This window comes from Onychostoma macrolepis, chromosome 02 (assembly GCF_012432095.1).
Source record: "Onychostoma macrolepis isolate SWU-2019 chromosome 02, ASM1243209v1, whole genome shotgun sequence".
Taxonomy (NCBI): Eukaryota; Metazoa; Chordata; class Actinopteri; order Cypriniformes; family Cyprinidae; genus Onychostoma; species Onychostoma macrolepis.
The window spans coordinates 6,301,822-6,313,344 of record NC_081156.1 but is presented as its reverse complement, the minus strand read 5'-3'; the positions used below and the strand labels follow the sequence as shown (position 1 = coordinate 6,313,344).

General features: G+C 38.5%; 1 protein-coding gene across 1 annotated transcript in view; it reads left to right on the top strand.

Moving 5' to 3' along the window:
* The first annotated feature begins 297 nt into the window (after positions 1–297).
* arhgap21b (Rho GTPase activating protein 21b) overlaps positions 298–11,523 on the top strand; it is a 77,113-nt gene continuing 65,887 nt past the window's right edge. Inside the window, exons 1-2 of the mRNA XM_058798983.1 lie at positions 298–541; positions 1,389–1,568. Of these exons, the coding sequence (XP_058654966.1) occupies positions 1,494–1,568 (75 nt within the window). The 5' untranslated portion in view covers positions 298–541; positions 1,389–1,493. The remainder of the gene's footprint in view (positions 542–1,388; positions 1,569–11,523) is intronic.

Sequence of the window (11,523 nt, the reverse complement as noted above, 5' to 3'; positions counted from 1 at the left end):
AGCCTACTAAAATAATACTGAATGGATAACATTACAGTTACATTTCTAAAAAGTCCCTATTTTGTTCTTCAAAAATATAAAACTGTATTGTTCATAAAAACGCTAGATGTGTTAAGAAAAAAGAAAAACTAAGGAGTGAGAAATAAGAAAATTGTAGAATTTTTTTTAAGTGACTTGATAGAGATAACAGATTGTTTAAAGAAAATAGAATTTGTAACAACGCAAATGATTGGCTGAAATTTAAACGTGAAGTGTTAGGAAGAATCTGATTGGATGCGGGCTCCCTCAGCTAGAGAAGGGTGGCGTTTCCAAGGATTCCGAGTGCGCTCGAGCCCCGATCCAACGAGTGCCGCGCGCGTGTGTGCGTCGAGTTGGACCGGGGAATAGGAAAACTTTCGGACTGTTTTTATCCATCAAAAACATTCGGATTGAGGAGAAGACTCGGAGCTATCCTGTCGCTTAGACAGTTCTGACGAATTAATGAGTTTTTTGGTGCGCAATGGGCGTTTACGGCGTTACATCAGCGCTTTATTCCCAACAGGTAGGTGCTGGCTAGCCATTACAATACCAGTTAGCCTTTACTTTGTTTTGCTAGCTACTCATGCTAACCAGAGCCCAAGGTTTTGTATATCCCTCAAAACACTCAAACTTCGCCCAACACGCGACGGACTTCATGTGTTCGCTCGTTAAAATGAAGTTTGGCACTTTTAAAGTGTATATAAATAGAGTCGGTTGTGTTCGAGTACACGACATCAATTCGCAGCAGAAAGTTTGCAGCGCTTGTTAGCCGTTCACACACCAGTTGAGTCTGACCACACCACATCAAACCTCTCCGTTTACAATCCGATTAGACGCTCTGTCCAGGGTTATCATTTTATTTGAACAAGATTAAATTGGTTTAATTAGCTTGCGTGTTGTGATACCTAACAGTTTGATACCTCTGAGATTTGAATGAAGAAAATGTGAGGCGCATGTAACCATGTGGCACACGGGAAAGACTCACGTTTTGCTGGAATAAGCGATTTTTTAGGGCGTTTATATTGGCCAAAGTCTATTGGTTACTACGGTTAACGGGGTTACTTTAAGGCACCTGTCAAAAAAAGAAACCAGAACAAATCTGAAATCGCGTCAAAGCGTCTTTAGATATCTGAAAGTGTGCAGAGAACTTTGAATTGATTACAGATATAATGTAGTTTCGATCTGAAGATTAAAAAGAGATTTTTCACTTTAAAAGAAATGGTAAAAGGTGTTGTAAAAATATAAACATTAAAGTGCAAATAGTATTGTTTTTTTTTTTTTTTTTTTTTTTTTAGTAAATGAATGTTTCTGAATTTTTTTGCAAGTTTAATTAAAATATCAAAAAAAATAAAAATTATTTGATCCTCCAGGGTCTTTTCCCCAAACATGTGGAAAACCAAATCCAGTTGGATATTGAAGTGTGATCTTGGAGCTGATTTGAGGAGATTTCTCTAGATGTGGGCTGCAGCGGTGAAATGATGGCAACACATTGGAGGAATTCAGGCGATGAGGAAGGGCTGAGTTATGCCGGTGCATCTCCGCACTGCGAGGTGAGATCCGTGGTTTATTCTACTGGATTGCTTATTGAAGGAAAATCCCCCCTGGAGGGTCACAATGGTGATGGGATCATGGATCATCATAACCTTTTGGGTTACCAGCCTAGATCTGTGACTCGGACCAATAGGCTAATGCCAGTTGTGGGTCGATTGAGATGATCTACCATCCATAAATGTTTCTAACCAGTCAGGAATTATTATTTTTATCGGAAATCATGTAAGTTTGAATTCAGCACACCATTTTAGATGAGCTGATCTCTTTTTGAACTTGTCACAAATACAGAAAGGCATTATTTTTTTGTTGTAGCAATATTTCACACTTAGGTTGGAACGTGTAGCACTGGTTTGGAGGAGAAAAACTCGTAAGCAAAAAATTTGTTAGAGGACCCGTGCTTTGCAGCAGATGCTTTTATTTAATAGACTGCTTGTCTTTGATTTGAACTGTGTGCATCTACATCAGCGAGTGTACGTTATCTGTACTGAGTAAGACTTCACTTTAGTCATAAAGTGAGTACAGGAAAAAAGGTCATTAACACCAGTGAAACACACCCTGTCATTCATCAGAAGTTTGTCATAAATGAGGTATGGATTGAGATGATTTTTAGATGTAAATGGACAATGATTTTCTACTTCTGTTTCCATTTTGTGAGACTGTTGATGATGGACCTTGTTCTTTGTAGGGGAGTTCAGGAAAATTTTGTCAGTTTTAAAATTAAAGGCAAATTTAGAGCAAAATTAAGAGCTCCTCCAACCCCCCCAAATTGAACCGAGTAAATGTTCAATAACTTGTACCTGGACTTCAGTTGAAGCTCTCTTTAATTGAGATCACATTCACATGCAATGTGCACATGCATGTTTTTAGAAATTCAAACAACAGTACTAATGCTTTTTATATTATTATTATTACTATTTTGAAGTATTTTGAAATTCTGTAATCATCTCAACACAGTGCCTCGGTTCACTATGAAACGAGCAGCGCAGCATACACCTAGTTAAATCGTTGCCATTTTAATTTGACAAGTGCAATAAACCATATCTTCAATTTGATTTTAGTTCATAGCGGAGGCAACTGCACAAAACACAACATAGATTTTTTATGTTATTATGAGAAGTGTAAATTAGGGGTGGGCGATATAGTCTCAAAATATATTTTAAGAATATTTGCGATAATGGTATTTATGACGATATGCAAAAAAATGTGGAACAGCGTTTTATTGGTGATTGCAGCTGGCAGGCAGCAGCATTTATTAGTGCAAACACAGTGAAGGGCATTTTCCATCCTTTTCCAATGAACTACTGTCATTGATGACAGACTACCTAATTCGAAGTGTAAATCTATTGTCATAAGGTGGCAGAAGCAGCATTATAGCGCAATAGTAGTGACCAGTGTTGTATTATTATTGTTTTACTTTTTAATTTTATTTAACAGAACAACAGTAATATTACAATACTAACATTTATAAATGTTGATGGAGCTTTTATTTTGACGGAAATCCGCAGGGAGTCCTCAGCACTGCTTTTTGTTGACGGCAGCAGATTTATAAATTATTCTCACTACTAATTTGGGAAGATGCACGTATCACATTGTCACATGCATTGTAAAAATTCATAAGTGTTACTGAAGAACTGATGAGTAACAGCTTCAGCGTAGATTTCCCTCGCGGTTTGCACTTTGAACCCTGAGTCAGTGTCGCGAGCTCCTGCAGCGCTGTTTGAATGCAATTCATGCATGTATTAGAAAACAAAGTTCTGCAGTGTAATTAACTGTTTAAGGCCATTTCGTGATATTAATCATCATACAGTAACCAGCAACAACCACCTCCTCCTCTTCTCATCACAGACATGTGATGCAGTACTAAACGGTCTCTCGCTGTCGGTGCTTGTAATGATTTTTGCGTCTTTCTCTGACCGTTTTAAATGCTTCGACACTGCCGTCATGTTTGCTGCATTAGTGCGCGCCTCTCTTTGATTGCGTCTCGTCATTGTTTAGTACAATTTATTCTGTCTTTTTGCTTATTTTGGTGCATCCCTAGTAAATACGCCATTGCGACGTTATATATAATTGATATCGCGATATGACACTTTTTTTTATCATGTAAAAATGTATACCGGTATTATCGTGGACGGTATGATATGGCACACCCCTAGTGTAAATATATATTCGGGTTCATTATGAAACTGTCTGCCAAAGTGGAATTAATGGGAAACACTTTTCTGACTAACAGAGTTCAGTTGGAAGAATCTCAGCAGTAACATGTTGTTGAGGTCATAAGATTGAATTAAGTTGTGCTGTTGTGTGGCCTGTTGTTGTTGTTGTCACTGACTGTGTGGAATGCACAAGCTGTGCTGCTTCCTCATCCAGATCTGTTCATTGTTCCTGAACGCCAGCTGTGAAAGTAATGCCTTACCTCTGCTCTCATATTGAAGAAATTCTCTTTTTTCAGAGTTCTGTTATGTGGTATTATCCATGCATTGCAGTAGCTACTTCGTTTGATGGTTGTATCGCTGAGGTTTTGTTTATAGCCAAGTGTGCTGAACCTGTTTTCTGATGTGGTGAGTTTGCATATCAAAAGTCTTTTGGAAGTCCAGACTGGTGTTTAGAAGACTCGTCTAGAAGGTTTTTAGCTTGGGTTAATGTTTTGACTCTTTATGAACTCTGTTGTTGTCCTTTCAGCTCAAAACCAGTCTGGATTTTTTCACAGCCTGGAGTTTATTTGCTGTCTGAAGTTGCTTTGTAGTTCAAGAGAAACATGAAGGACTGTAATCTGTAATCATAAGTGTGTGCTGCAGAAGAAATTAAATTCTTTGGATGCTCTTGAAGGAAATTCCCTGGCAGGCAAGGAGCATCCGTTTATCTGTGGGGGAAGCTTTTCTAAACAGTCTGAGCCACACAGTCAGATCGCAGTGCAGCTACAATGCAAACAGCTGGTGTGAAACCTCTTCCTTTAAACACATGGTCAATGTGGGGACCATCTGAATGCTGACTGTCAAAGAATATGTGCAATATTTCTTTTGCTGTGTAGTTGGGTATTAACTTATGGCTTTCATTGTGGGTTGTGCCGACTTGGCCTTGAATAGTAAGGTTTGTTTAGTTTTTTTTTTTTGTAAGTTAAGTAGTAACACTGACCGTCTTTTCTCTTGCTCTCAGTTTGAGCTGTCAGACATGGTCTGGATCTTTTCCTGCAGGCGTGAATGTGGTCAGGGATTTGGTTTCGTTTTTCGTTTCGGTTTGTTTTTCTCAAATAAGCAGGGTTTTCCCATTTAAAAAGAATGTGAAGTGGGTTAAATGGAGAAAAGGTAAGCGAGTGCTAGTGATTTATGTTGGGTATCGCTGTCCTGCTGTGATATTAGTTCACTCCCATGAATCAACATTTTTGTGCTCAGCCTGCCGAATCTTTCCACTGGCCTTCTGAATGAAGACCTTTGTATAAACCCCTGTCCACATTCACGGCGGGTTGAAGGTCATCTATTTATAGCATCTGCCAGTTTGTGCTCACATCAGCCCTCCCCTTTAATCTAATATTCAGCACTGTCTCTGTTTTTCTGCTGAAATAGTCAAGGGACAGGATGTCTCTCTTCTGCCAGTGGTAGGTCTGTCTTCATTAGGAGTTTCATACTGAGTGATGAGGAAGGGAAACCTGTTCCCTGCATGCTGATTAGATGAACCAAAGATTTAATGTGTGAATGGGAAGATTTAAGTCTGTTTTTAGCTTAGTGCTTGTTTCGCATGGCTCAGCTGAACTTATGTTGATAGAAGACTAAAATGTGGAACTCTGTGGTAACACTGGTTTTTGAATAGTAACTTTTTTCCTGTTTAGTTCGTTACACAAGTGACTCATTTTATATTAACAGTCCTCAGTGTAAATAATATTAGCCCATTGTGCTTGGCCTGCAGTGCTCCATTACTCATTTTCAGAGTTTTAAAGCTTATTATGCATTGAGCTGCACAAACTTTGGAATATCACAGGATTGTGACTCTTGCACTGTGCATTTTAATGGGGATAGTTCAGACAAATATATATTCTGTCATTTACTCACCCTCATGTTGTTCCAAACCTGTATGACTGACTGGGTCTCTTCAAAGAAAGTATGTTGTGACCGGGATGGTCAAACTCTTTAAAAAAAAAAAAAAAAAAAAAGACAATATGCATATGTGGATGAGGTTTAAGTGGTTTGTCTGTTTCACGTACAAATGTGGCAAGGATTCAGTAAATTGGACTGTTGTTTTGGAGCCTGAGTCTGTGGTCATGATATGGTTTTTATTGTATGGAAACAATCTTCAGCTTGGAGGCTCATTAAAACATCTCTTGTTGTATTCCATGGAACAACGTTAGTCATACAGGTTTGGAACAACAAAAAGGTGAGTAAATGTTGACTGTTTGTTTTTGGAACTCTGGAAATCCCCATTTCTTCCCAACTCAGAATGTACTGGATATGGGGAATACATTTTTGTGAGAAAGTAACGTTGAGTCTCTCTGCATTTCTAGAATTCTCTTGTTATTTTGAGTAGATAAGGTTCAGTATTTATCATCATCCTGTTGTTGTCGAATGTTGACACAATTTCCTTGTGAAACGCATTTTGAGTAGATTGAGGCAGAGCTGGTCTCAAACTCATTTTTTACGTTTATATATTCTGTTTTGATGCTTCAGGCATTTCTTGATTTTCTGGTTGACCACAGTTTCCTCATTGAATAAAACGACACTGGAGGGCTTGATTAATGCTTCCTCCTACTACTTCACTGTTGGATAAATAACTAATTTGAATGTGTTTATTAGTGTAAAAGTTTAATTGATTAAAATTTATTTAAGCATAATCTGGATTAAAGAGTTAGCTAAGCCAAATGAAAATTGTGTCCTTATTTACTCACCCTCGTTGTTCCAAACCTGTCATTTCATCATTTTCGTTTGCAGGACTTGAAGATGTTTTGAAGAATGTTGGTAGCCAAACAGTTTGTGACCTTTGACTTCCATATTATGGAAATAAAAAAAAAAAGCATTGATACCTTTTTTCTGTTTTTCAGAAGAAAAAGTAATATAGGTTTGGAACAGTATTAAGGCCGTTTTACACTGAGCGCGATGCGAAAAAGTGAGGTGAATCGCCAACGAATGGTGCTTTCACACAGAGCGCGAACCGATTGATCGCCTTATGCTAATTCATGCCTGCACACTAGGTGGTGCCGATCAGCAATGAATTTTTCCTCAGATATGTATCTCGTATATGGTCCGCTGCTCAATATACAGCTTTAAATTAAGATAAAGTTTGGTTCTACACCAGAAACAAACTATCCATAATGCTTACAAGAATACATCTTAAAATATAAATAGAGGTACAATTGGCATCAAGCTACATTTGAAAATGTGATTTTTATTTTTTTTTGTGTGTGTGCGTGTGCTTAAAACCCACTTTAAACCATCATCGAGTGCTTGTAATAACTTCCGTTTGAGATCTTAAGTGGATTGTTATCCTATAATAAATATGCACTCTTTGTAGTGCTGGGCGGTATACCGGTTCATACCGAATACCGGTGTTTATTTTTCTTATGATATGAATTTTTAAAATACCGCAATACCGGTGTTATTTAAATAATGTTTGGAACGCGACACTGTTTGAGAGGAGTCTCTCTTCACTATTGCACTGTGGCGAGGACACAGCTGTATGTGTTACTAAGCCTGAAAGTTCTGAAGCTGTAGAACGTGATGACACAGAAGAATTCATCCACAATATCCACCGCCCGCTGCCATCAGCTCCCGCGTCTCACACACACGAGCGCGACCGTAGCACTATATTTAGCAGCTTTCAGACCCTTTTAGCGGCTTTTTTCCATAGAATATACAAACTGACAAACCTAGCGACTACTTTGGATAAACCTTAGCTATGGTTCAGTTGGAAGATGTCGCCAGTGCTGCCCCGCGAGTGAGGTCTGACTCTCTTGGCGCAGTGTCGCCTCTCTCTGCGTCTGTTCTGTGCAGCGAGATTCAGCTTTCAGCTGGCCGTACCGCAGCAGATTCGTCAATAAATGAGTACAAAACAGCGTTTCCAAGCACCTGCCGCTATAACTGACTGTTTGGAATTATAAATATGAGCATAGCTCGCCAGGTAATATTATGCAATTTTTTTTTTTTACGTTTGTTACTCAGACACAGGCAGTGCGCTGCATGAGACAAAGTAATATAGCCAAAACCACCACATAGCCGCTCTTTAGTGTAACGTTAGATGCATGTTAATTTTATCAGACGATGTCGAGATTATAAATGAGTGACTCCAGGTTAACATGTATTAATGGGTCGTGTTTAGTCACTATTTAGTGTGGAATTTTTCAACAATATTCGCTCATCATGATGGTAAAATAGGGCAATCTACTGCAGTTTTTCCTCTCTCAAACAGTAGAAAATGTGGTTAACACCCGGTCATGCATGAAAAAAATAAATACCGTCATATACCGTTAAACCGGTATAATTTAGAAAAATACCGTGATATAAATTTTTGGTCATACCGCCCAGCACTAACTCTTTGTATGTTTTGTTTTGTTTGGATTGACATCTGCTTCTCATTTGTCATAAACATCCTTTATTGTTATAAAAATATCATGAGCTGCATAAAACACATACAGAAAATATATTTACTTTCATATTTCATGTATAGAAAAATGTTTCTCTCATTTTTTCATACGTAATGGCAGGAGATATTATCCCATGATTGACAGATCTAGAGTGAACATGGTCTGACTCATAACACTCACGCACATGGAAGAAAATGGATGGTGCTCTTCAGATCAAATTCAGTGGAGAATTAATTAGGGTTGGGTATCGTTTTTTTTTTTTTTCGATACCGGTGCCAAATAGATACTTTTAAAACGGTACCGGTCCATGAACCAATACTTAAATAAAAATAAATAAATAAATTACCAATTAATAATTGGATTGGCCATTAGCACTAAACAGATGATGTCTTTTTCATTCATACTGGACACCAGAGGGCGCCCTCGCACAGAAAATCCACATATCCAGTCACAGAAGTAGCGGAACTCATGAAGCTTCAGGAAATCCCCAACATGAAAAAAACAGTCAGTATTTGGTGTGACCACCATTTGCCTCACGCAGTGCAACACATGTCCTTCGCCTAGAGTTGATCAGGTTGTTGATTGTGGCCTGTGGAATGTAGGTCCACTCCTCTTCAATGGCTGTGTGAAGTTGCTGGATATTGGCAAGAACTGGAACACGCTGTTGTATACGCCGATCCAGAGCATCCAAACATGCTCAATGGGTGACATGTCCGGTGAGTATGCTGGCCATGCAAGAACTGGGATGTTTTCAGCTTCCAGGAATTGTGTACAGATCCTTGCAACATGCTCCATGCAAAAACAAAAGTGTTGCGTTTACAATACACTGAACAAAATTATAATGTAAGCTACATCAGATCACAAAAGGAAGCATTTAACTGGTGTTGTGGACTAAAAATGTTGTTATGTTCTCTTTTGTTGGACAACGGGTTTAAAAACATGAATACAAGAGAAGTTTAGCTTTAGGCATTTTAATTTAAAGGGGTCTTATTATGCTCTTTTACAAAGTCTTGATTTTGTTTTGGGGGTGTACTAGAACATGCTCTCATGCTTGCTTATTTTTCACATAATTTACATTATTACAATACCTCTCTCCCCAGCCTGGCGCAAACTAGATTAGTTTCGGGCTTGATGAAGGCCCACCTTCCGAAAAATGAAATGTGTTGTGATTGGTTAGCCGTCCCAGTGCGTTGTGATTGGCGAACAGCTTAGACAGTGTTTCAGTACTGCCACGCCCCTTGCCAAAGCAGCAAGTTCCGTCTGGCATCAATATTTCCAAATCAATTTGAGCTAGATTCAGACCCCGAGAATATTGAACAAGAGGATCACGCAGGACCTTTGCACGCACAGATATTGCAAGACATATTAGAGTGGTTATTGTTGTTGTTGTTGTTGTTGTTGTTGTTTTTTTTGCTAAATCATGTTTTAGTTAGGATGCAGTGTTAATTTCCTCGACGAAGACGAAAAATATTCGTCAACGAACCTTTTTTCTGTGACTAAGACAAGACGTTGACGAGCTAAAATTAATATCTGATGATAAAAACTATGACGAAATTTATGCCGCGTCTTCATTAACAAGACGAGACGGGACTAAAATGTTATTTGAGGACTACCGGACATTCAAAATACATCCTATAGGCTAAGTTAACTGTATTGTCTTTCAAAATGTGTGTCTCTGTCATTGGATTGCAATCAGATGAGGGGAGTTTGTATATCTAGTTTCAGTATGGCAGCCACAGCGGACAGATAGGCTATCAAAACGCGAACTAGGGATCTGAAACAATGGCCTCAGCCCCACGAAGGGTTAGGGTGACCAGACGTCCCGTTTTTCCCGGGAGTCACAGTTCGTTGTCGATTAACTTAAAGTTAGTGAAGGTGGGATAGGCGGAATCGCGCTGATAGAAGTGCTCTCTCGCGCGCACGCTCCACTTCATCAGTTCTCATACAGCGCGCGATCAGTTCTCGGTGTTCAAATACACACACAGCAGTTCAAATGTCTATTGTGTAAAGTATCTCACGTAAATACAGTCAGTTATGGCTTAAGTGAGCATAAACAGGTGGGTGAAAACTGAATGTGTGTCAGTATTACATGCATGCCTTACGTCTTAAAGGGATAGCATTCCTATCCATGTCATAAATGTTAACCAACAAAAGATGTCAAATAAAAATATAATTAAGTAAAGCTACTGTATCTGAAAAATTAGTTTAATTTGTATCTCTACCAAAAAATTAAAATTTATTCCAGTTTTTCCAAATTCAATCCTTGATTCAAATTTTCATAAGTTTAATTGATTTGGTCTAAAGAGAGAAGAATTGATGCCTATATTTTTGTTTGAATACTACATATAAAATAGCTACCAAAATAAATGTTGTTAACTGCACTTTGACTAAAAGTAATGACTAAAAGTTGACAAAAATACAATGAATTTTCGTTGACTAAAACTAGACTAAAACTATGAAAGACTCAAATGACTAAAATGTGACTAAGACTATTAAGCATTTTCGTCTCAAGATAAAGACTAAATCAAAAATGCCTGCCAAAATTAACACTGTTAGGATGTCAACAACTGCTTAAAAATAACTGCATGTACTATGTACAGATAAGTGCAACGGTATTATGTTTATTGTTCTTTAATTCTAACATTATAACATGAATTGCAATGAAACTGTTATACAGTTGAATTTATTTATACCATAGTCCAGTGTTTCCCAGACACTCTGGGTGAATCCCATTTCTCTGTCTTACCCCTTTCCCTTCGTCTTACCCCTAGCCCTTGTCCCTCGAAACCGAGTGGTAAGCGCTAGGGGTGAAAACATACCCTTGGAGACACCACTTGGTTATGGTTACGTCATCATACACCGTCGCTAACTGGCTGCTACGTCACCAGAGCCGACAAGTGTTGATCACAAACTTTGGATCGTTTTACAAACTTGTTAAAACTGTAGACATGCATGGAGTCCATTCAAGGCTATTTGTTGTTTTTTTTTGTTTTTTTTAAAGTTTCAATTAAGAACATGGTTGCAAATATATATGTACAGGACTGTCTAGAGCACAAAACAAGACTGTCGTAACTTTTAAATAAATTATTTAAGCCGAGAATACTTGATGATCTGGCCGCCATTGTTGCCGGTTGCGCAGTGTGTTCTGGGTACCCCTTGGTTTCAAGGAAGCTCGCGAAAATGCTTGGTTTTAAGGGGTATCTACCACTTCCTCTTAGCCCTACCCCTCGATCAAAACGAGAATTGGGATAGCCCTTACTCTCACGTGAACGCGCAAAACTAAGGGGAAGGGGTAAGACAGAGAAATGGGATTCACCCTCTGTTTATGGTGGCATATATATGCAAATTCAATCTCTGCCAGCAGGAGGCGCTAAGAGTGGGAGAAGTAG